The 22,289-nt window shown below is 32.6% G+C and overlaps 3 protein-coding genes and 2 long non-coding RNA genes across 5 annotated transcripts; 1 reads left to right on the forward strand and 4 right to left on the reverse strand.

Annotated features, from left to right (window-relative positions):
• Positions 1 to 1,322: 1,322 nt before the first annotated feature.
• On the reverse strand, positions 1,323 to 4,269 carry LOC125811139 (protein trichome birefringence-like 19). The gene is made up of 2 exons (XM_049490634.1): positions 3,668 to 4,269; positions 1,323 to 2,139 (listed from the first exon to the last, which is right to left on the reverse strand). The coding sequence occupies exons 1-2, from the start codon at positions 4,154 to 4,156 to the stop codon at positions 1,351 to 1,353; spliced, it is 1,278 nt and encodes a 425-aa protein (XP_049346591.1). The 5' UTR covers positions 4,157 to 4,269; the 3' UTR covers positions 1,323 to 1,350.
• Positions 4,270 to 5,644: 1,375 nt separating this feature from the next.
• Positions 5,645 to 8,664, reverse strand: LOC125811075 (protein trichome birefringence-like 19). The gene is made up of 2 exons (XM_049490568.1): positions 8,096 to 8,664; positions 5,645 to 6,623 (listed from the first exon to the last, which is right to left on the reverse strand). The coding sequence occupies exons 1-2, from the start codon at positions 8,582 to 8,584 to the stop codon at positions 5,829 to 5,831; spliced, it is 1,284 nt and encodes a 427-aa protein (XP_049346525.1). The 5' UTR covers positions 8,585 to 8,664; the 3' UTR covers positions 5,645 to 5,828.
• A 1,309-nt stretch (positions 8,665 to 9,973) lies between these two features.
• Positions 9,974 to 12,277, reverse strand: LOC125810939 (protein trichome birefringence-like 19). The gene is made up of 2 exons (XM_049490445.1): positions 11,371 to 12,277; positions 9,974 to 10,930 (listed from the first exon to the last, which is right to left on the reverse strand). Exons 1-2 carry the CDS (start codon positions 12,208 to 12,210, stop codon positions 10,166 to 10,168), a joined length of 1,605 nt encoding a protein of 534 aa, XP_049346402.1. The 5' UTR covers positions 12,211 to 12,277; the 3' UTR covers positions 9,974 to 10,165.
• A 4,508-nt stretch (positions 12,278 to 16,785) lies between these two features.
• LOC125810942 (uncharacterized) lies at positions 16,786 to 17,344 on the forward strand. The gene is made up of 2 exons (XR_007441894.1): positions 16,786 to 16,906; positions 17,020 to 17,344. It is a non-coding gene; the product is annotated as an uncharacterized LOC125810942 (long non-coding RNA).
• Positions 17,020 to 17,561, reverse strand: LOC125810943 (uncharacterized). The gene is made up of 2 exons (XR_007441895.1): positions 17,416 to 17,561; positions 17,020 to 17,365 (listed from the first exon to the last, which is right to left on the reverse strand). It is a non-coding gene; the product is annotated as an uncharacterized LOC125810943 (long non-coding RNA).
• Between the last annotated feature and the right edge of the window lie 4,728 nt (positions 17,562 to 22,289).

Below are 22,289 nucleotides of genomic sequence, written 5' to 3' on the forward strand. Positions count from 1 at the left end.
AAATTAGTCTAAAATGTGCCCAAAAATTAATGAGTGCTTGTAGAAACTTTTGCCTTGTAATTTGTTTTGCAACTCTTATAAAATTTCTTTTAGTACCATAGTTTAAGCACATAAAAAAAATTCATTTCATTAAGATTTACAAATCAAAATTTAATACACAACCTAATGATATGCCGTATAGAATTTTTATACGATGGAACTCATTTTTTCATGAAAAACATATTATTATTGTTTTAGTATTAAAATATTGTGCACAATTATTGATGTCTGATTGAGTATTAAAGTAGGCCAAAGGAATAACAATTATGTGATGATTAATAACATCGTCGTGTATAAGTATTAAAGTAGGTCCCAGAAATAAAAAACATGTGATGATTAGTGAGTAATGTTATGTTTGTGGGCCTGGCTGCCCCTGCAATGGACGAAATAAGAGGGGACCGCAGGCTGCCGGTGAGTCCATCGCTCATTCGTCTTCACCGAAATAGCTTGAAATACTAAATATTCTAGGATAAGGACTTTTCATAACCTGTATAAGTATTGTTTTATTGGTGTATCTGTATTATCTTTCGTTGAGAAATAATAAGAGTTGGTGATTGATTGTGGGTTTTCTTTTCCTCGAGGATTTTCTATGTAAAATTGTGTTTTTTTTGTTGTTGTTGTTATTGCTTTCATTAGTCGTTGTCTTGTAACAAATAATGATGTTGTGTATGAGTATAATGTATGTTCTCTTGAAATCTTTTACAATCAAAAGTTGGCAATAATGGCTGTGTTGATTGAAACAAGTATTATGGAATAGATTAATTGAAATATTTGTAATGAAACTTTCACTTGAAACTGATGAAAGTCATTTTTCTTATTTGGTGGAAAAAATCAAACCTTTTATTTGGAGCAAACATATTCCACAAATTGAGGTTAACCAAATATTAAAACTTCGGATTCATCAAGAAAAAACATACCAAGACCACTCTAAATCAATTAGTATATTTATTCATATTTTATACTGTTGTCTTCTCTTCTGAACTGCATTCATTTGCTTTTGAAGATGGGATAACGTCTACGTACATTCTAATCTTCCTAACCCCACTAATGAGACTAAGTACTAGATATGTCATATGTTGTTGCTTTACATTAATTATTTTCCTGTAAGCTATGCATGTGCTTATTGCTTTTAGTAAAACATCAAGAAGGGACATCATTTCCAACTTTTTTTAAAACAGAGCTATGGTTGCATCTTCAGTGCAACATAACTATATATCCAAGAAACAGAGTTCTTCTTTAGATGACAAAAACATGATTCCTAAATATAAATGAAGCAAAAATGAAAATAGAGTACATTGTATAATTTTGTTCTCATTGAAGATTTTCCTCTAGGGATCTGATGGCCTCCATCTTGAACATATGAAACAAGAAATCAGACCAAGAATCAATAGGACCAGGCAAGCACCAATGAACACAGTCGTTTGCCACATTTTCATTTGGCCAATGCCCATATTTACTTGGGTGACCATCTGGTCTCAACAACATGGCTCGCGTTGTATCCATCAACCTAAATCTCTTCCCCTTCATCTTCCCTTCTTTCTCCGCGACCTGAAACTCTTCCACTTGGATCCTATATTGCTCCATGCTTTGATCCTCCAACGCGGTCTCATTACTTCCATATGGCCTTGTCCTTGCACAATCACCTCCCTCATTCCAGTTCCCGCCTTCATAATGAGATGGTGCAAATGTCCTAAGAATCGCTACACCCTTAAAATTTTCTAAGTTGTTGATGGCTTTAAGAGTAGTTTTGAATGCCCTTTGGTATGCATAGGTAGATGGAAGTTCAGTTACATTTGGTATTCCACAGTACCTGCAGCCAACTCGTTGATTGTTTACATAGTAGACGCTGCACCGGGCAAACCAGTGCCCGGCGTTTAAGATAATGTAGTCATATCCCTCAATTTTGGTGGTCCATTTCTCATCTGCTTCATCTAGGTATAGATTGTAGAGTCCAGTATGGCATGGACCATCTGCATCTACTTCTTTCGTTGAAACCAAAAATGGTGACCAATATATTGCTAGAGTGAAGTTGTAAGTTGTGTATTTGTACTTTTTGAAAGATTGATCTGGATTGTCAGATATATCAACAGGATATTCAACCTATAAACACAAAAAGAAGATCAATTGTTTTCATCACTTCTTTGATTTTTATTTAGAAATTAGATTCGTTAATAATAATAATCCTGAGATAAAATATAGAATTATTTATCCTATGTTTGATTAGAGATATTAGTAAATCCAAAAAATATTTATACACGGTTAACTTTGTCTATCCCATATATTGGTACCAAACTAGCCCAAAGCGTCGGCAGCAATAAATTGCTTAATATAAGGACCGCTGTCAATGATTGTTGATTAATGGTTTAATTAGTCAAACAAATCGGTCATAATTATCGATATTTTTCACGATAGATTCTTTTTTTTTTTTAAAAATAAAATAATATTGTGCTATTTGGGGTTTGAACCCAAACTCCTTCACTAACTGGACACCTAATTACCACTACGCCACAAGCATAGCTTTTTTTTTCACGATAGATTCTTTTTAAGCTTTATATATTTTAAGGAGAAAAGCTCTTTATAATTTTGGGGACCCGAAGAGATTTTCTGAGAATTAAAAAGCAATATGACAAATTTGACACTGGCCCCCAATGTTCCTCCTATTGTCGTAAGTCTCTGTTGTTCTTTTCTTGTAGTACTACTTTTCTTTATTTTAATTTTCTTTTTAGGTATGAGTTGAAATAAGAAAAAAACTTTTTTTGGACTAGAAGGAAACCATTTCTAGCATGAAAATGACTATTTTATTAAAAATTTCGCCGAGAAATAAGGAGGGAAGAAAAATCCAAAAGATTATTATTTTCAATAATTTGTAGTTAAATGGTCAATATGATATAATTTGATAGTGGTTGGTGACTAGACTTTGATTCCTCCAAGGCCCCCTATGCTCCCTTCCGCCACTTTACTGTTGATGACCATACTCCTCATTAATCCTATATTTTTTTTTAATCTTAATTTATAAATCATATAGATTAGATGTTCAAATCATAAAAACAATTATTAATGTAAGTATTTGAATAAACTATTTACATCATATTTATTATCTAGGATACAATTATTTTCTAACTTTATTAAATCCGAATATTTTATGGATCAAATTATTTTAAAAAAATTATCTTAAGAAGAATATCACACTTTTTGTTTAAAAATAATATAACTTTATTTTTAGTTTTATAATTTATAACTGCATAAATATTTTTTAACTCTTTTTAACACTACTGTCTTATCCCGTTAATACCAAGATTAATACTTGATATTTTTCTTTTGGAAAATTACAATATTTGTACTTTTTTTATTAAAAAAAAGTATAATAGAAAAAATAAACTAATTTTATAAATAAATAACTAATTTGAAATAAATATTTTTAGTAAGATGTACAAGTAGGGCAGAGCCACCTGAGTTCATTCGAATCCCTTCCACAAAAAATTCTATTATTTATATATAATTGAAATAATTTTTTTATGTATATATATTAGATGTCGAACCTACGAAGGAAATATAATGCACCTTAAATCAGCAGTATTGACTATTGTGTATGGAAATCAACAAAAAATTCAAAGAAAGAGAATGATACCCGGGACAAGAGGCATATCAGAGACTGCATTTGGTTTCTTCCAACTGAATCACCCACAATTGCCACCGACATGTTTCTGACCAAATCCAGAAACTGAAACGGGTTGAAAATGGGCAGCTCACATCCATTAGGCTTCCACCTCCACTTCAAATAATCACTATCGGGTCTTCCATGCTTCATACAGTTTTGGTGGTCATGGATTTCAGTACAGGTCACATTCGTATAATATGGAGCATCCGGATTCCAAATCCATTTTCCACTGAAGACATCACACTTGTCTGCTTCTTTAATCGCTATCTTCTGCTCCTCGAAAGGAAAGTATGTGGGTGAAATTTCAGACGGATTTCGGATTATTAAACCTCCTGAGTACCAATTAAATGGGTGATAAAGAGGGATAAGACCCAGAACGACAACTGCTAAAATTAAAAGTATGAATATACTTGGGGTTCTTTGAGCTGAAGTGGAGTATTTCCCAAAGGGAAGCTCCATTTCTGAGTGTTAATTTTCTTCTATGGAAAGTTGAGAAAGAAAGTAGTAGTAGTAGTAGTAGTAGTAGTAGAGATGGCAGAAATTACGGAAAAAAGTAAGTTGTTAAAGATGCATAGTTCATGAAATTAAGGGGTACCACTTTCTACATGTATGTTGACACTTGTAATGATCCTAATTTCTTCTTGTCATTTGGACCCTCTACAAAATAATTGAACATATTAATTCAAAAAAATTGAATAGTAAAATGTTCTCACCGCCTAAAACTATTCATTTGTTATAAATGAGTTTGAGCTTTGTGTCACGAAGTTTCTGTGGATTTGTGATACCTAGGCAGCGAATGGGTTAAAAGAGAAAAGATGATGGTACAATATGCAATGGTGGTGGTACTATAACATTAACAAGGTATGAGGCTTGTCAGTGAGTTGGGTGGCTCATTTATACCACGCTAGTGATTTGAAAAGTTTATTACGCATAACGTGCGGTTGCAGATTAGTTATCTTCACCTCACATTCCAACTTTTTTTTTTATTTTTTATCCTTCCCTTATTCATGTAGCCTACTTAGTATCGAAAAATTGAATCGAATCGAACTAATTTGATATTTCGTTCCTCAATATTTTGGTTTGTATTTGGTACAATTTTCCCTTAATATTAAGATTCGGTAGTACCAAAATACAGAAGTTTAACTGTTAAAAGATCAAAATAAAAAAAATTAGTCCCAATCCCTGAATTAGTGTCCAATATTTAACTGCTATGATGCTGTCTCTCAAATTTTCAATTATGTTGCTGTTTAGTTGGCGGCAGCTGCTGCTTACTGTTTAGTGCTTGCTGTTTATGTATTATGTTATTTCATTTAATTAAATATTGAAAAAGCGTGCGTTAAAAGAACAAGCTGTTGTTACAGATTAAGAAGGACATGGTGGAAAGACTAGATCTTTTAAAGATGGGGAGGAAAGGTCGTAGTTGTAGCAGTTTGGTTCATAGGCTTTATTTTGGAGGCCTATTTTTTCTCATTGCATCCTTCCTAGAAGGTGGTTATGAGATTAGGTGTCTTTGTTGGTTATGGTAATATTCACATTAGTTACCAAAAAAAAAAGGGAATTGAATTGGTTAAGTATTCGGTAGTCGTACCACTCTTGAAAAAATTGAAAATTGAAATTAGAAAGAATCAAACCGAAGTACGAAACGTCCACCCGTACTTGCACCATTAAAAATAGAAAAAAATTGAAGCTGGTTTGGTTTGTCCATTCTTTGTCATTCACCATAAATATGTCCTCAAAAACGAAAATCATGAATATGAAATCAAAGTTTTCAATACCATACCGTACCATGGGAACGTTCACCCCTGCTTCCACCATACAAAAAACATCTTCAGTCTGTAACGTAACCACATCTTGTAGTGTCGTTGATATGAGTCCTGTCTAACCAGAAATATTCCATTCCTGCCTTTGGTAAGCTTGAACCATATGTACCCTTTGGTCTATGGGGAGAAAATCATCAGCTCTATAAGAATTCAACAAGGCTTTTTTTGCCCCAAGTTTTCTAACAGTACTATAGTTACATTTGCAACTCAACCATAACGATCCATGTAACAGAGTTCCACTGTAATTCACAACCATTCTAAAAATAAATGAAGCAACTAAAAAAATCAGAGTACATTGTATGATTTGGCTCTCATTCAAGCTTTTCCTCTAGGGATTTGGTGCTCTCCATCTTGAACATATGAAACAAGATATCAGCCCAAGAATCGATAGGACCAGGCAAGCACCAATGAACACAGTCATTATACATTACAACATTGGCATTTGGCAAATGCCCATATTTACTTGGGTGACCATCTGGTCTCAACAACATGGCTTGAGTTGTGTCCATCAATCTGAATTTCTTCCCCTTCATCTTCCCTTCTTCCTCCGCAATCTTAAACTCTTCAAGTTGGATCCTGTATTGCTCTAAGCTTTGACCCTCCAACGCAGTCTCGTTACTTCTATATGGCCTTGTCCTTGCACAATTACCTCCGTTATTCCATTCTCCACCTTCAAAATGAGAAGGTGCAAAAGTCCTAAGAATAGCCACCCCCTTAAAATTTTCTAAGTTGTTGATCGCTTTAAGAGCAGTTTTGAATGCCTTTTGGTAGGCATAGGTAATAGGGAGTTCAGAAACATTTGGTATTCCACAGTACCGGCAGCCAACTCGTTGGTTGTTCTCGAAGTAGACACAGATCCGGGCAAACCAGTGGCCGGCATTTAAGATGACGTAGTCGTATCTTTCAATTTCAGTGGTCCATTTCTCATCTGCTTCGTCAAGGTGAAGGTTGTAGACTCCAGTATGGCTTGGACCATCTGCATCTGCTTCTTTTGTTGACACCAAAAATGGCGACCAATATGTTGCTAATGTAAAGTTGTAAGTTGTGTATTTGTATTTTTTGAAAGCTCCATCTGGATTATCAGATATATCTACAGGATATTCCACCTGAAGAAAAACAGAAAAGAAGATCAAAATTCATATTACTTCTTTGATCATTCTCACTTCAATTTGTTTTAGGATTAGTTTAACACTAATTCAGGCACATGCAGTGGCAAGTGTAGAGTTTAGCAAGAATCCAGGTTGTTTCCCCAAGTGATACTCGGGCTTAATACAAAATGATGTATTAATTGACTAATACAAGAACCATGGTCAGGTTTGTTAATGATTTATTAGTCAAATAGATCTCCAGGAAGACACAATTAACTTTCTACAATTACGAACCCAAGTTACCAGGCTTGGTTCTCTAACAATTTGGCACAATTACATTATTCTAAGCTATACTTTAAATGAAAAATCTCTTAGGATCTAGCTAAATACTCTCTTTGCCGGGAAGTCCCCAGTGGGGTAAAATGCTTCCTAACAAAGGCAACTCCATACCCAGAGGGACTCGAACCCTTGAACCCGAGACCTCTAATAAAGGATTAAAAAATATTTACCACTCCACCACAACCCTTGTTGAACTAGCTAAATAGTCTTGTTATAATATTGGGAACAAAAGAGACTTTCTGAGGATTAAAATGCAATATGACAAATTTCCCACTGGCCCCCAATGTTCCCCTATTAGGGTAAGTCTCTCCTTTTCTTTTCTTGTAGTACTATTTAATCTTTTGAGGGATGATCAATATTCCCAGTTTCAATTTTTGATTGTCATTCTTTCTTATTACTCTGTATAAAAAGAATGTTTTCCCCTCTTGACAACTCTTTAGTTTTAACTTTCCACTTTAACATGTTTAAAATTACAAGATTAAAAAAAGATTTTAGTAAATCTTAAATATCTTTAATTTTAAAACTACAAGATTCAAAAGTCTTTTACTTTCTTATACACTCCGTGTATGTCAAACCCTACAACAAATTAAACCAGAGGGCATAGTACCAAAATGAGAAATAACTTTTTTGGACTAGAGAGAGTAAATCACTTCCAAAATGAGAATGACTATATTATTAGAAATTTCATTTTCACCCCAAATAAAAGGAAGGAAAGATTATATATTAAGCTTTAATAGTTTCAATAATTTGTAGTTAATATTTATGACTAGACTGGCATCTACTTTGAACAATTAGATGAGATTAAACGACGAACTAAAAGCTTTACATTTCAAGTCCTTCATTTTACTGTTCATCATCAAATCTTTCCCATTATTCCTCCACATTTTACTGCCTTTCACAGCTTCATGCCGGAAAACAGTACTCGTTGACTTATCAATGGCGTCTTTGTGAAATTTGAACTAAATAATGAAAATTTCTAGTCTCAGGTAGACCAAATCTTCAATTAGCCCTAATTTATGCAGCTAATCCAAGCTAGAGTTTATCGAAACTATAGCATAATATGGTAGAAATAGTAATTAACCATAGATCAGCAAGTACAGAGTTAAAATAGAAGTAAAATTAACACTAATTGCAGAGAAGAAAAAGGGTACCCGAGCCAATAGGCATATCAACGACTGCATTTGATTTCTTCCAACTGAATCACCGACAAGTGCCAACGATTTGTTCCTAACCAAATCTAAAAACAGAAACGGGTCGAAAATGGGTAGCTCACACCCATTAGGCTTCCATCTCCACTTCGAATAATCACTATCGGGTCTTCCAAACTTCATACAATTTTGGTGTTCATGGATCGCATAACAGGTCATATTCGTGTAATATGGAGCATCCGGATTCCAGACCCATTCGCCGGTGAAGATATCGCATGTCTCCGGCTCTTTAATCTTTATCTTTTGTTCCTCAGCAGCATGGTAATTGGGTGAAATTTCAGAGGGATGTTGGGTTGCTAAATCTGCTGGGTACAAATTAAATGGGTGATAAAGAGGGATAATACCCAAAACGACAACTGCTAAAACTAAAAGTAAGAATATTCTTGGGGTTCTTTGGGTTGAAGTGGAGTATTTCCCAAAGGGAAGCTCCATTTTTTTTGTGGGAATTTCCTCAATGAAGAGTTGAAAAAGAAAAGTAGAGATGGGAGAAAGAAGAAAGGAAGAAAAAACAAAACAAAGTAGGCTGTTAAAAATACATGGTGGATGTAATGAAAAGAGGGCCAGTTTGCACATGTATGTTGACTCTATGAACGTGCTAATCACATATTTTAAGCTTCTTTGTACTAAGTATTGATTCCTCATCAATTAGCAGATATAATTTGGATTTAATCACTACAGATCCATCATTTAAGATCTACTACAATCTAATTATAGCACACAGACACAACTAGACTTTTTTACTTCTACTAGGGAGGTAGTAACTTCTTCTTTTTTTAGTGTAGTACGTAGTAATTTGATTAAATATTCCCTCGTTATGTAATTATTTGTATTAGTAAATTATGAAATCATGTTATGGAACCACCAAAAATGTAATTAGAGATTTTAAATTTGAGCTTTTGATATAAAAAATTTTCTGGTGAAAAGCACAAATACGAATCCCTAGTGTCGGTGGCCTCATATGTATCAATCCCTAGTGTTGTAAATAATTTATTTGGCAAAACGCGTGGTGAACTGGTGGCTCATTAGTTGTCTCCACTATACAGAGGTAACTAAGGAACACGTTTTCAATTTTTTATTTATGGACTGATCTAGTAGTATGTAAAATTTTCAGGAACAAAATTACTTAAGGATTAACAAATATTGCATCAATTTATCTATCTAATTTTTACTTGACATTAAAATTAAAATAGTAAAGAATTTTTTTAAATTTTATAATGTTAAACTAAAGATATATAAAAAAATATATATACTAAAATAGTTTTTAAACTTGTGATCTTGAACATATCATACAAACAATTGTAATTAGAAAGTTGAGCAAGAAAATAAAAGGAAATTTACACGAATAGTATAATGTTAAGAGTTAATTATATTATATCTTTACTATTTTCCAAATTACAAAAATTCCTTAAATTTGGTGGAATTCCGGTACACTTGAAAACATTCCGATACATCGCGCTTCGATTTCAGATACATCGCGTAAAGTAATGTATTTGATCAATATATTATGTAAAGTGATGTATCCAAGAATAGGAAAGAGTAAAATTTTTTGTGAATTTTTCAAATGATAGGAAATTTTAAAGAATATTATAAATAAGTTGTGTATTTAGATAATATTTCAAAAAAAAATACATTTTCTTAAAGAACCTAACAAAAAAAACACCAACAAATTGAAAGAGAAGAAATACTGATTTCCAAATGGGAGGAATACCGTATTAATTACGAGATAACACTTCATCTTATGCATTTATTATAGTATGAAAAAACTAATACACTTAAGCATTATAACTACATAGTATAGACTATTATAAGTCGTACTGTTAGAGATACATTTCTTGAGTAAAATGGAATAATTCCAAAAGATAAAATTTACAAAAGTGGTATTTGCATTATCTTTTCTCTTTTTTTGTGGAACAATTCCCCCCTTCTAACCAAAAAGAATTACCCTAATAAGTAACATATCACAAGACAAAGAAACTTTTTTTCCAGAAAATCCTAAGAGATGAGATATAATAATTAATCTCCCACTTCTCTTTTCAACAACTCTACTAAGAAATCATTCCAAGCATCAATTGGTCCAGGCAAACACCAATGAACACAATCATTAGGTACCGTAGCGTTTGGATTAGTATATCGACCATATTTACTAGGATGACCATCTGGTCTCAACAACATAGGTTGTGTTGCATCAAACAACCTAAATTTCAACCCTCTTCTTCTCCCTGCTCTTTGTGCAATCTTTAATTCATCCAATTGAATCTTATAAAACTCCAAATTATAACCTTCAAGTTTCTTCTCATTCCTCTTAAACGGTTTAGTCCTTGCACAATCTCCACCTTTATCCCAAGGCCCGTTCTCAAAATGCGACGGGGCAAAAGTCCTCAAAAACGTTACACCTTTATAGTTTTCGAGGCTATTAATAGCCCGAAATGCAGTACGAAAAGCCCGTCTGTAGCTGAAATACGATGTTACATGGTTAACGTTCGATTGCGGACAGTAGAGGCAACCGACAAGGCGACGATTTAAGTAAAACATTGTTGGACGGAAAAACCAATGGCCAGCAGAAATAATAACATAATCGAAACCTTGGATTTGATTCGTCCAGAATTCGTCGAATTCATCAAGATACAAGTTGAAGGGTTGTGTGACATCATTTGGGTCGGTTTTTTCAGTTTTTACCAAATAGGGTGCCCAAAACATGGAAATGTTGAAGTCGTAGTCTTTGTAGATCCAACGTCTGTTTTCGTCTTGTGTTTCTGAAACATCCTCTGGATATACAACCTGAAACAAACAAAAATAAAATGATTTGAAAACCAACGTCTGTTTTCATTGATTTACTTAACATTATCTTTTCTTTGTTTTTAATATGCAAAATTTCAAGTTTATGTTTGACTTAATTATTGTGTACCTCAAAGACCAAGCCTTAAACTTTGGTAGTATTTTTATGAGGATTCTATTTATTGTAGAATTTCTATTCAAGATTATTGTAGTTCCTTTTCGGACAGTTATAGGACAATCGTCTATAGGTGGTATAAGGTAGGGTAGGGTGGGTGGTACGGCTTAGATTGCGATCAATCTTATTCCTAATTGGGTATGGGCTGAGGTTAGAGCACATGAAGCTCACCACTACCTCGTAAGGGCATTGAGACCAAAATTTCAAACCGAAAAAATGAATGAGTTAGAATTAAGGACTATTTAATGAAAAAGAAATGAGAACTTACCTTGGACAAGAGACATATCAATGATTGCATATGATTTCTTGCAACAGAGTCTCCAACAAATGCAAGAGATTTACCTCTAACAAATTCCAAGAATTGAGTAGGATCAAATATGGGCAACTCACAAGCATCAGGTTTCCACCTCCATTTCAAGAAGTCAGAATCAGGCCTTTCAAATTTCAAGCAATTTTGATGTTGTTGAATAGCATAACATGTATCATTTGTATAATAAGGTCCTTCTGGATTTTTCACCCATTCTCCTGAAAATAAGTCGCAAGATTCACTACTACGTGATACTTCAGATGACAAAATTCTAACATCGTCATTGCTAAGTTGTTTCTTTTGATCTGTTTTTTCTGGGACGACTTTAGGTACCGTGAAGTCACGTTGATGATGTCCGGACTTTTTTCTAGCAGGTTGATTATGTCTATCGAGTTTTTTTCTAGGTTCGGGTTGCACTTTCTTATCTGTTATGTCACTTTTGGTCACAAATTTCGTACTTTTATCATCTTTTTCAGGTTTTTCTTGTTCTTGTTCTGGTTCATGTTGTTGTTGTTCTTCCTTTATGGGCACGTTACAAGGTTTCGTGGGCACGTCCTCCACAGGACATGGATGATTGACTTGCAAATCATTATCCAAATGATCAACAACCTGAATTGTATCTTCTGAATTAGAAGAAATAACTTCTGAAATTTTCTTTTGAGAAGAATAACGTATAGAAGGATAATAAATAGGAATAATTGTGAATAATATGGTAATGACAATAAGAGGAGCAAGTTTTGGTGCGGTTTTTCTTCGTGTTTGTGGTTTCCCTATTGGAAGTTCAGAGGATTGGAACTTCATGGAGAAAGCTTTGTATGAACATTAAGAGGAAAAAAATATTACAAAATTATAAAGTAAAAGAGAAGAAGAAGAAAGAAAAATAAGAGAGGTAGTGAGTGAAGAAAATATTAAAGAAAGAGAGTTTACGCATGTTACGCTAAATTCATTAACAAAGTGGTGGTCATCTCTTAACCAAAACTTAGTAACACCATAAGCGCCAAAACAAAGAAATTAGTAATAATATTATGATATATAGCTAGCATTGAATCCAGTACACATTTTTTTATGGGATAGTTATTTTTTTTTTATAACCGTTGTGTCTATACTCTATACTAGCTTAATTTTGTATGCCTTAGATTCTATTAGGTATCTCCTATCAGTATAGGCATGAATAATGCTTATCAAAGCTTAGATAAATTAAAAAGAAATTATTATACCTAGCTTTATTTTGTGTTTCATATTTTGTGAAGTATTTATTGAAGCATTTTGGGATAGCTGAATACAATTTGTAAACTTTTATTGGATGGGTGAGCAACATACAAGGAAAACACTGGGCCGTACTCGAAATATTCAGAATGAATTGGACTTACTGTTAGGAGACCATCAATTGTTAAATGAATCTTTCTGAGGATCCTAAACAGTAAACAGTACCCTTATAATGCTGGCCCTCTAAGATCAAGAAAGAATATATTAAGGATCAAGACTTACAATTCATGAATTTCATATGGCTAACATAGATTGATCAAAGTAAATATAACCTGTTTTGAATCTGAACTGGTAAAACATTACTGATGGAGTACAATTTTTTTACAGTCATTTTTTAGTACTATTTGTTAGGATGTCCCACATCGGTAGAAGGATGGGAAATTGGTCTCCTTATATGGACTTGGGCAAACCTCCTCCCTTTGAGCTAGCTTTTGGGGTTAAGTTAGGCCCAAATGTCATATCTTGACATGGAATTAGAGTCGGGAACTCCCATTTAGAAGTGTTCACGCTCCAGTTCACCGATGATGGCCCCCATTTAGAAGTGTTCGCGCTCCAGTTCCCAACCGGGTGTGTTCAATTGGACACCCTTCGCTAGAAAATTATATCATTTATATAAGTAAAATGCCTACTTAAATTGGTTAAATTTAATATTTTGGACACCCTTAACATAATGAGAAGCAACGGCATAGTGGTGTGAAGCTCTCCGTCTCATTTTATATGTCACATTTTTACTTTGCACTTACATTAAGAAATGATGTAACTTTACCATTCTATCCTTATTCAAATTTTTTGGAACTCAAGTTTTCAATAAATGAATATGAATTATTTATTTTGATTAATTAATTTAACCAATGAACATGAATCATTTACTTAATTTTTCTAAGTTGGTCAAATGTATATTTTCAAGGCTAATAACTCACAAAGGTAAAAAAAAGAACAATATGGTAATTTATGCATTGATTTTATGAAATGATAAGTACTCCTATTATGAACCAACTATTTATAGAAAGGGATGACATATAAAATGGGACGGAGGGAGTATTAAATTTATTATTTTTGAAGTCATTCAGATATTATTCATCAAAACAATTTTTAATTAGAAATCTACTTCTAGTAGCCAATTCAATTCTCAATGAATTGGACTTAACTTTTTATTTCTTTTCATTAAAATTTGAAATAAAATTTTAAATGTAATTATTTAACTTAAAGTTAATTAAAAAAATCTAAGCTATTCATAAAGCGAACAAAAGAACACCTCGTTTGATTCTGATTCCATTATTCATGTCTCAATATTGTTGTTGTCATCAGAGATTAGTGAAAACTTGAAACATAAAAATGATTTCATTTTAAGCTTAACCCCCCCTCCCCCCCCCCCCCCCCTTTTTTTTTCTTTGTTCGTTCACTTCATATTAAATTAAACACAAATATTAAAACTAAATATTATGCAATTTGTTTTTAAAATTTTTTGGAACATTTATTCGTAAAAAAAAAAAGTAATATTAATATTAAGTAGTTTAATTTTAAATTTTTCAATGCACCCATTTATCGAAAAAAATTGCTTATGTAATACTTGAACATTCTTCGTAAAATTTCTAGCTTCACCACTGAGTGTTAAGATGTTCCACATCTAACACTATTTTGTCTACAAGTTATATAAGTACTAACTTGTTTGGATCATTAAAGTTACAGTATAAAATGCAAATACAAATTACGTGTACTTTATTAAAATTGCAGTATATAAGACTAATACTTGTACCTTTTTCTATCCTTTGCACAATCAACTCCATAGCTCCATAAGCAATATACATTATAGTTGAGACAGTAGTGAACACACTCCATCTCATGACAGCTCTTCAAATAATTGGTGAATAAATGAAGGAATAATCATGAAAAGAAACAAACAACACAATTCGATCCAGAATTTAAAGTTTATGAATTTATACAAAAATCTCAAATTGATATATAACAATAACTATCCTCCACAGTAAAAAATTTAATAAATTTACTAATACATATAGGATCTGAGTAAGAATTATTCTATTCACGTGAACCTATGGAGTTTGCTTTATCAAAGAGGGTTGTGGCCTCTGGTCCACTTTTATTGTAGAGCAGAATATATGTCTCAGTATTAATTAGGATTCTCAATCAATCAATTGTCGAAAAGAGGACTCGACATATACCCAAAGTTATGGTGAGGACTGATGAAGGTGTTTGCTGCCTCCATTAATGATAAATACATTCACCTTCGTTTGTTTATCATTGTTTTTCCCTTTTTGTATTTTTCTTCATGTCTTATGGAATCTCATCTGTACTTGTCATGAATTCTAGTGCCGTATTATAATATTAAAACAACAACTCTTTTTTTGACAAATTAATCAACTCTCGCTATCAAAATAAGAAGAAAAAAAATGCAAAGCACAATTTTTATAACCACATGAAACCAAATATTTAAGAATGGCAATGACAAAGACTCAAAAAATCTGAATATAAAAGAAAAAGAAGCTTGATTAGGTCACTCAAGAAAAACTAGGATTTATATTTTATGAGTTCAATATTTAAGATTTTAGCGTGAAATTCATTATATCTTTAATTTTATTCACTATAACAAAAGTACTATGTTCATATGAACCCTATAATCCGCTTTTAGGTGATTGTGATAGGCTGATGTATAAAAGTAGAATATTTCAGGAAACAACCGTATGTGCGTAGTATTTCTAGAAGTTCTCATATTATATACACAAAATAACAAACGGTTCCACTACAATATTATTGAATGTCAAGGCTGTAATACTTTTCCAGCAAAAACAAAGAAGAAAAAATAATATAGGAACTGTTTAGGCAATCGTAACCCATGTCAAGATGGGTCGACCCGATAAATTAAGTTGGGGTATTACATCTCCTATGTTTGTTTGGATAAAATGCATGAGTCAATTTAGACTAAATAATGACTAATTAATAATTCAACTAGCTGATTCAAAATTATTTGTTCATTATTCTTTTATTTATAATGATAATATCAAACAAATTAAAATCCAAAAAAAAATCCTTCTATTTATAAAAATTAAGTGATGATTTTTCAGAATAAGTCGTATTTTTTATGAACATGTCTGTTCAAATTAAGATATATGTATATTACAAATTTTCTAACAATTTCTATTGTACATTGCAATTGTAAGTATAAATTATATCAACTATACCATTTTCTCCTCTCTTTTTTTCCTCGGATAAAATGCATGAGTCAATTTAGACTAAATAATGACTAATTAATAATTCAACTTGCTGACTCAAAAATTATTTGTCATTAATTCTTTTACTTATCATAATATATCAAACAAATCAAAATCCAAAAAAAAATCCTTCTATTAATAGAAATTAAGTGATGATTTTTCAAAATAAACCGTATTCTTTTATGAACAGTCATGTCTATTCAATTTTAAGAATATTTAATGCATGAGTCAATTTAGACTAAATAATGACTAATTAATAATTCAACTTGTTGACTCAAAAATTATTTTCCATTTATTCTTTTATTTATAATGATATATCAAACAAATCAAAATACAAAAAAAAACCTTCTATTTATAGAAATTAAGTAATGAATTTTCCAAATAAGACATTCTTTTAAAACAGTTGTGTCTGTTCAAATAACGATCTCTCTATATTAAAGATTTTCTAACAATTTCTACTATACATTGCAATTGTAAGTTTAAATTCCATCAACTATTCCATTTTCTCCTCTCTTTTTTTCCTTCTCCTTCTTCATCAAGTTATAATAAAGTGTGGATTCAACTCTCATATTCCCTTTCCTTATTTCCGTAATCTTATGGAGTAATTTTTTATGAAGAAATAAAAAAGGTTATTGGTTTTTTCATCAAAGGAGGAGTCAATGTCTTTTTCTTACTACATATATAACTGAAATATGCGTGGTCCACTTTAAAAACTGTTAAAATGCCTTCATTGCATGATATCCAACCGTTATTCATTCACATTATCTCCCTCACTTGGCTTTCCTCCAAACGTCACCTAAAACCAAATTAACACCCCCTCCACCCCCCCACCCCCACCCCCACCCACGCATAAAATAAATCTCCTTACTTTCTTCTTATCTGTAAAAACTTCAAAGATTACAGCAATTTTTTTGGTAGTACCACTACTATAAAAGCAGCCTCTTGTTTTATATTTATTGCATTAACAACATCACTCAAATTCCTTTTTAGTCTTTGTCACCCTTGTATGATTTTGCTTTACTTTCTTGGTATGCTTCTGTTTTTTCTTGTCTTTAATTTCTGTTTATAATCTTTCTGGTATTGGTACTTATAGGTTACAGTATTATACTTTTTGCAGGGTGGTTTTAATTAATCAAGAAGAAAATGATGGGATTTGAGAGATTGATGGTGAATTTGAAGACGAAACTGAGGAGGTCCTTTAAAATGAAGGAATCATACGACAAGATTGAGAAGAGTGAAAGCATGAGAGTGGAGATTAGGAGCAAGAAGGCTCGTAAGCTTATTGAACAGACTCTTAAAATTGCTGATTCCCCCAAATCCCGAAACTATCCTTTCTAGTAATCTGTTTAGTATCTTGTAATGACAAAATTAATCCCAACTTTCATAAGAAATCAAATTATATGCAGAAGTTTAGTGGAATCTCTATCTTCTTCTCATTCTAATTTTAGCATGCACATGAAGAACTAGCAGTAGTTGTTGAGATACATGAATCAATAGTTAGTCAATAAATGACTCTCTGTTTGCTTTTCCTTTTTAGACATTTAGTATTCAAAATTCACTGATTCAATATGATTCCACGCGCAGTAATTGTATTAAAAAGGAAAAAGCATTAAGAAGTTCTTCATTTTGAGTTTTGACCATACTTGAAGCCTTTGATTACAGATGCTTTATGTCAAGTTGTGTTAGTTTAGAAAATAGTGACAATTCATAGATGAGTTAACTAACATCCATTGCATCTATCCACCCCTCTCTCAATAGATTAAAGCAGAGCACGTTTTAGTTATTTGTTTTTTTCTGACCTGTTTAGCCTGAATTCTTGCATTTGCAGCCACTAAATTTTTTTCACCTTCTTTTACTTTCCGGAGTATTCTCCGGTAGAATAGAGAAGTCGTTTTTTTTTTTTGGGTAGATTCATGACACTTCATAGTATTTCAATAATGTTTTAATTAATAGAAGTTATTTAGTTTGTCGTTGAATTTGTTGGAAATTTTTTTTAGACTAGAACTAGAAAGCTTGTTACTTAAGAATGGATTTAGAATATTCATATAGTCAACAACTAATTTGAGATAGAAGTAATTGACTGATTGAATGATTGGATGTTGATACTTAATAGTTAAGTGATATTATATTTACTGAATCTGTAAAATTCCCCATTTCAATCTTTTTATACTAATCAACAAAATATAAAAAAGAAGTCTCATTCAGGCTTTGTACTAACCAACTCATATAAATCTCTGGTAGATTGTCCTGCTTCTTACCAGATCTACTCAACTATCACTCTTACGTAGGATCCACTATAGAATAACTAAGCATTGTTTAGTGGGAATGATCCAAGAAAAGAGAAAACAAACAAGGGAAGAAATTAATTAGTGTCTTTATTGTTGAACTATTGCCTAGACTGAGATGTGATTAGCATGCAACAAGACAAATGATGAGTCATTGACAGAAAAAGCAAGAAATGAAAAAGCTATGCAAACAAAAACACAAATAAATTAAAGCCATGCAAGTTTGGCTTTGTGCCTACTTTTGATAGTCAGCACAGCTAAATTATTTTAGGCAAAATGATGGTAAGCAGAGTACGGTAATGAAGAAAGTGAGACATCAAAGCACTACATGTTAAAAGAAAAAAAAAAAAAAAATTACATGTGTCTATGGTGACGTGGATAGTGCCTGGACATATTCTCTATGTCAGCTGCAGGATCTGTTTTTTACATTTTTATTTTTTCCCCCTCTTGGCATAAGATATGTTTCTTTTTTTAATATGTAATTCACCATAAATTCTAAAATTAAAATCATAGTATTTTTTTCCCTATAAATCATAATGACATTTCGTCAGGTGTAAGTAAAAGAGTACTAAAAATAAAATAGCGAACAGCACCCATTTTTTTACTCAATCATAAAGAATATAAACCAATAGTTAGTTACTATGTAGCTGAAATTTATCCTTGCTGCTTATGAATACGTCGAATTGGGGAAAGATAGTTAAGTCAGTCAACTATTTGTGATTGGTAATGATTTAAAGCTCTCTATTCAGCATTAAAAAGAAAGGTCAATGGGACCTCCAATAAGTCTATTAGAATTGGCTCTGTATAAGTGAAATCTCATCATCCATACATAACGAATTAATAGCATTCTTATTTAGACTATGACTCATAGGGAAGAAACTGATTTATCAACTAGGACATATATAAAAATATTGAGTCGAACTCTTCTTTGTTGTGAAGGTAATATAGCTATGAATAGTCACTAACTTCTGAGAAAGTGTAGAAGAATGGGACCTATCATGGGACATACAATGCGTTAGGGATGTTATGATCATTTTCAATACCAAGCTTGGTTTGATGCATTGCATATTCCTAGAATTGTGTCCAACTTAAAAAGGCACCTCAAGGAAGGCGCCCACATATGCTTACTAGTTAATACTGTCGTGCACAAATGGTCATATTATGCTTGTCTTGTTCTGCCTTCTTTTTCTTGTCCTAGACGAACCTAAATTAAATCTCTTTGGTCCTTAGTTACATCACTATCCACGTAAGAGTTAGAGAGAAGAATGATAACTTCTGCAGACCAATATTATATTTAGGGGCTAAAAGAAAAAGGGAAGTTTTTTGAGATACCTAAGGCCGTATTTAGCAATAAATAAAATGGGTGTAAATTATGAAAAATTAAGGTTCATATCTCAGTACACACAGGAAAAAAAGTGATTTCTTACCTCACTCGAAGCTTTGGCAGACAGAGTTGCTCCTTATTTGAATTAGGGAAATAGTAAAACTTGATGAAATAGTTGAAGTGTGTGCAAATTCCGAACAATACAACCATTGTCAGAAAACAGTAAAAATAGTGTTCGAGTCTTAATCACTTCTGTTGTTTGAAAGTTGATTTGTTATTCCCTCACAATGGAGTTGACAAAAATACAGTGGATAAAACCATAACATAGAAAGTGAAACAGCTAACAGCCTAATATAGACAAATAATATAATATTAACTAACCGTGTAGTTCTGAAATTTGGTTAGATGAATGCATTTGCCTGACTTAAGTTATGTCATTTTCCACTGTTAATGCAGCTCCATGTCTCACATTCAATCGTCATCTGTAACTGCAAGCAAGTTCAGATTTTTGGATCTCCCCAATGACTTTTATTGATTTCCATAGAAACAGTATATTGAAACGTTACAGCAACCTAACTGCAAAAAATTAGCCAAGTAAAGAAGAAAAATTTGATGAAGATAAAGTCTTTAAAGAATTAGCTGGTAGAACTATCATTATCAACGTGAGGTCTTGAACTTGTCGATTATGAAACCATTTTGATTGTAACATCAATTGCTCCTCAGGGTTTTATTAGCTACATTAGATTTGTAAGTAACAATAAATTTTCCCATGAGGTTGACGCCCTTTCTATATTTTAATTTTCTCCCATGATCTCTATTATCTTTTTTAATCATTTTCAAACTGGCTATGAGAGGAGGAAAACAAATCTAATTCCCTCTGCATACTTCATATTACAATCAAACAATGTGAGAAAACGTTAATAATATATGATAAATCTATTGTAGACATTACTCTTGTTGCAAGCTTCATGCCAAAGAGGCAAAGACTACTTGATAAACAAGCCCGTAAGCCCTATCATACATGCCTCAGGGTGTGCATTTATTGTGGAGAAACATGATGATAGACATGACAATAAGGTAATAGCCACATTACCTGATCTATTAGTCCTCCAAGCATGCTAATCACAGTTAGGATGGTAAAGAATTTGTAGACCACCTCATCGAATACACGTCCATGGAAGCAAAGGAGGATCTGGACAATAGGAATGAACACAGAGAGTCAGGCAGAGATTACATTTTGACCAGTAATTCCTCGGTTCCCGACAGCAACATTTACAACAAACTGGTGCTATTGGTGGCTACACAAGCCAAAATATCAAATGTAGAGTTCAATAACACATAATTATTAGACAGACTGAAGCACCTTCTTTCTTCCAAATCGGGGGTGCTAAGGAAGTACACAAGCTCCTGTTGAGAAAACTTTAGCTAATGAGAGAAATCATTGAAACAGCATATGAAAACAAATAAGATAGACGCAAATTAATATATGATCTTCCTCTTTTTTTCTTAAATATGGGAGTGAATTGAAAAGACAATTTTCTAAATACAACCCAGTCTCGATCCACAAAGACCACATTAGATGTACTTCTCCAGTTCTCTTTTTTTTTTTTTTTACGTGAAGCAGTTCACTTAAAACGGCCAATTAGGCGTAGGATACAAAATCCTTGGCACAAAACTCGTAAGTCTTAAGTGTGAACATTGGCATTCAGGGAGAACATTTTTCTCCCATGAGAAAGTCCTGGAAGATTTTTTTTTGGAATAGTTTGAGAGTACAGCTTTTTAAAAATAGGAAAAGCATCATCCACCTTTGTAACGAAATGAAACTAACCTTGTACAAAAGGCCATTTGAGAACCTTTCTGGTTGATGCATATGACAAGGATTTTGAGAGCTAAATTTCAAAATAAACATCAACAGCCAAGAACCAAAGCTTTCAGCTGATCCATCACAGCGACAAGTGAGAGGTTCAGCAGAGATCAATAACTAAAGAGAAAACTATAAGTAAATCAACCACGCCTCAATCCCAAATTAGTTAGGTCAACTACATGAATTCTCTGTACCAATTCCATTCTATTCAGTTCCATTATCATAATTAGACTATTTTAAATTGCTCCTCAACCTGCCGTAATATTCCTCTTTATCTGCGTTTTAGAAGTTGGCGTAGGATTCAGGCGGACAATTGTAAGGGAAAAAATGGCAAGGGTTCTGGTTAATGGCTGTGTTCTGGATGTAAAAGGCGTACTTAATGAGTGGAATGATTCATAGAATCGACATTATTGCGCCAGATTTAGCTACAATCTAACGAGATTAAACCTCTGAATCATGATATCCATTGATAGAACAGGAAAAAATAGATGAATATTCAGAAATAAAAGTCTATATAAAGCAAATGAATACAATCTCACAAGAAGGTAGCACAACCCTGAAGATGCTGGGGATTTGCATCGTCTTCTTCCATGAAGCTCTGCTGAATGGAGATGGTCCTCAACCATAATTCCTTTGCCGGGAAAGGGGGAATTTTGAATTCCCACTTGCCCTACGCGGGTTTTTTAATACCTTTTTATTGGAGCCTGAAAGAACTTTCGGTCTGACCCGACTTCTGTTTTACGGGGTATAGAAATTTCCGACTAATTTTTATTTCGTAACAATAACTTCCCAAAAATTTCAATATTAGGCATACCTTGTCATTTAATTTATTTATTAATAATTTTTTTAATCTACTTAATTTTTTATATTAAAATATATTATATATTAGATTTTTAATTATTGGATATTTGACC

Source organism: Solanum verrucosum, unplaced genomic scaffold, assembly GCF_900185275.1.
Source record: "Solanum verrucosum unplaced genomic scaffold, falcon-dt-bn FXZP01000032.1, whole genome shotgun sequence".
NCBI classification, from domain to species: Eukaryota; Viridiplantae; Streptophyta; class Magnoliopsida; order Solanales; family Solanaceae; genus Solanum; species Solanum verrucosum.

What these genes read in the sequence shown, in the direction of transcription:
- LOC125811139 (XM_049490634.1), bottom strand. Translation starts at nt 4,156, where the DNA reads ATGGAGCTTCCCTTTGGGAAATACTCCACTTCAGCTCAAAGAACCCCA. An exon ending in TGATATGCCTCTTGTCCCGG is followed by an intron (nt 2,140 to 3,667) that starts GTATCATTCTCT and finishes TTGTGTTTATAG; the next exon opens with GTTGAATATCCTGTTGATAT.
- LOC125811075 (XM_049490568.1), bottom strand. Translation starts at nt 8,584, where the DNA reads ATGGAGCTTCCCTTTGGGAAATACTCCACTTCAACCCAAAGAACCCCA. An exon ending in TGATATGCCTATTGGCTCGG is followed by an intron (nt 6,624 to 8,095) that starts GTACCCTTTTTC and finishes GTTTTTCTTCAG; the next exon opens with GTGGAATATCCTGTAGATAT.
- LOC125810939 (XM_049490445.1), bottom strand. Translation starts at nt 12,210, where the DNA reads ATGAAGTTCCAATCCTCTGAACTTCCAATAGGGAAACCACAAACACGA. An exon ending in TGATATGTCTCTTGTCCAAG is followed by an intron (nt 10,931 to 11,370) that starts GTAAGTTCTCAT and finishes TGTTTGTTTCAG; the next exon opens with GTTGTATATCCAGAGGATGT.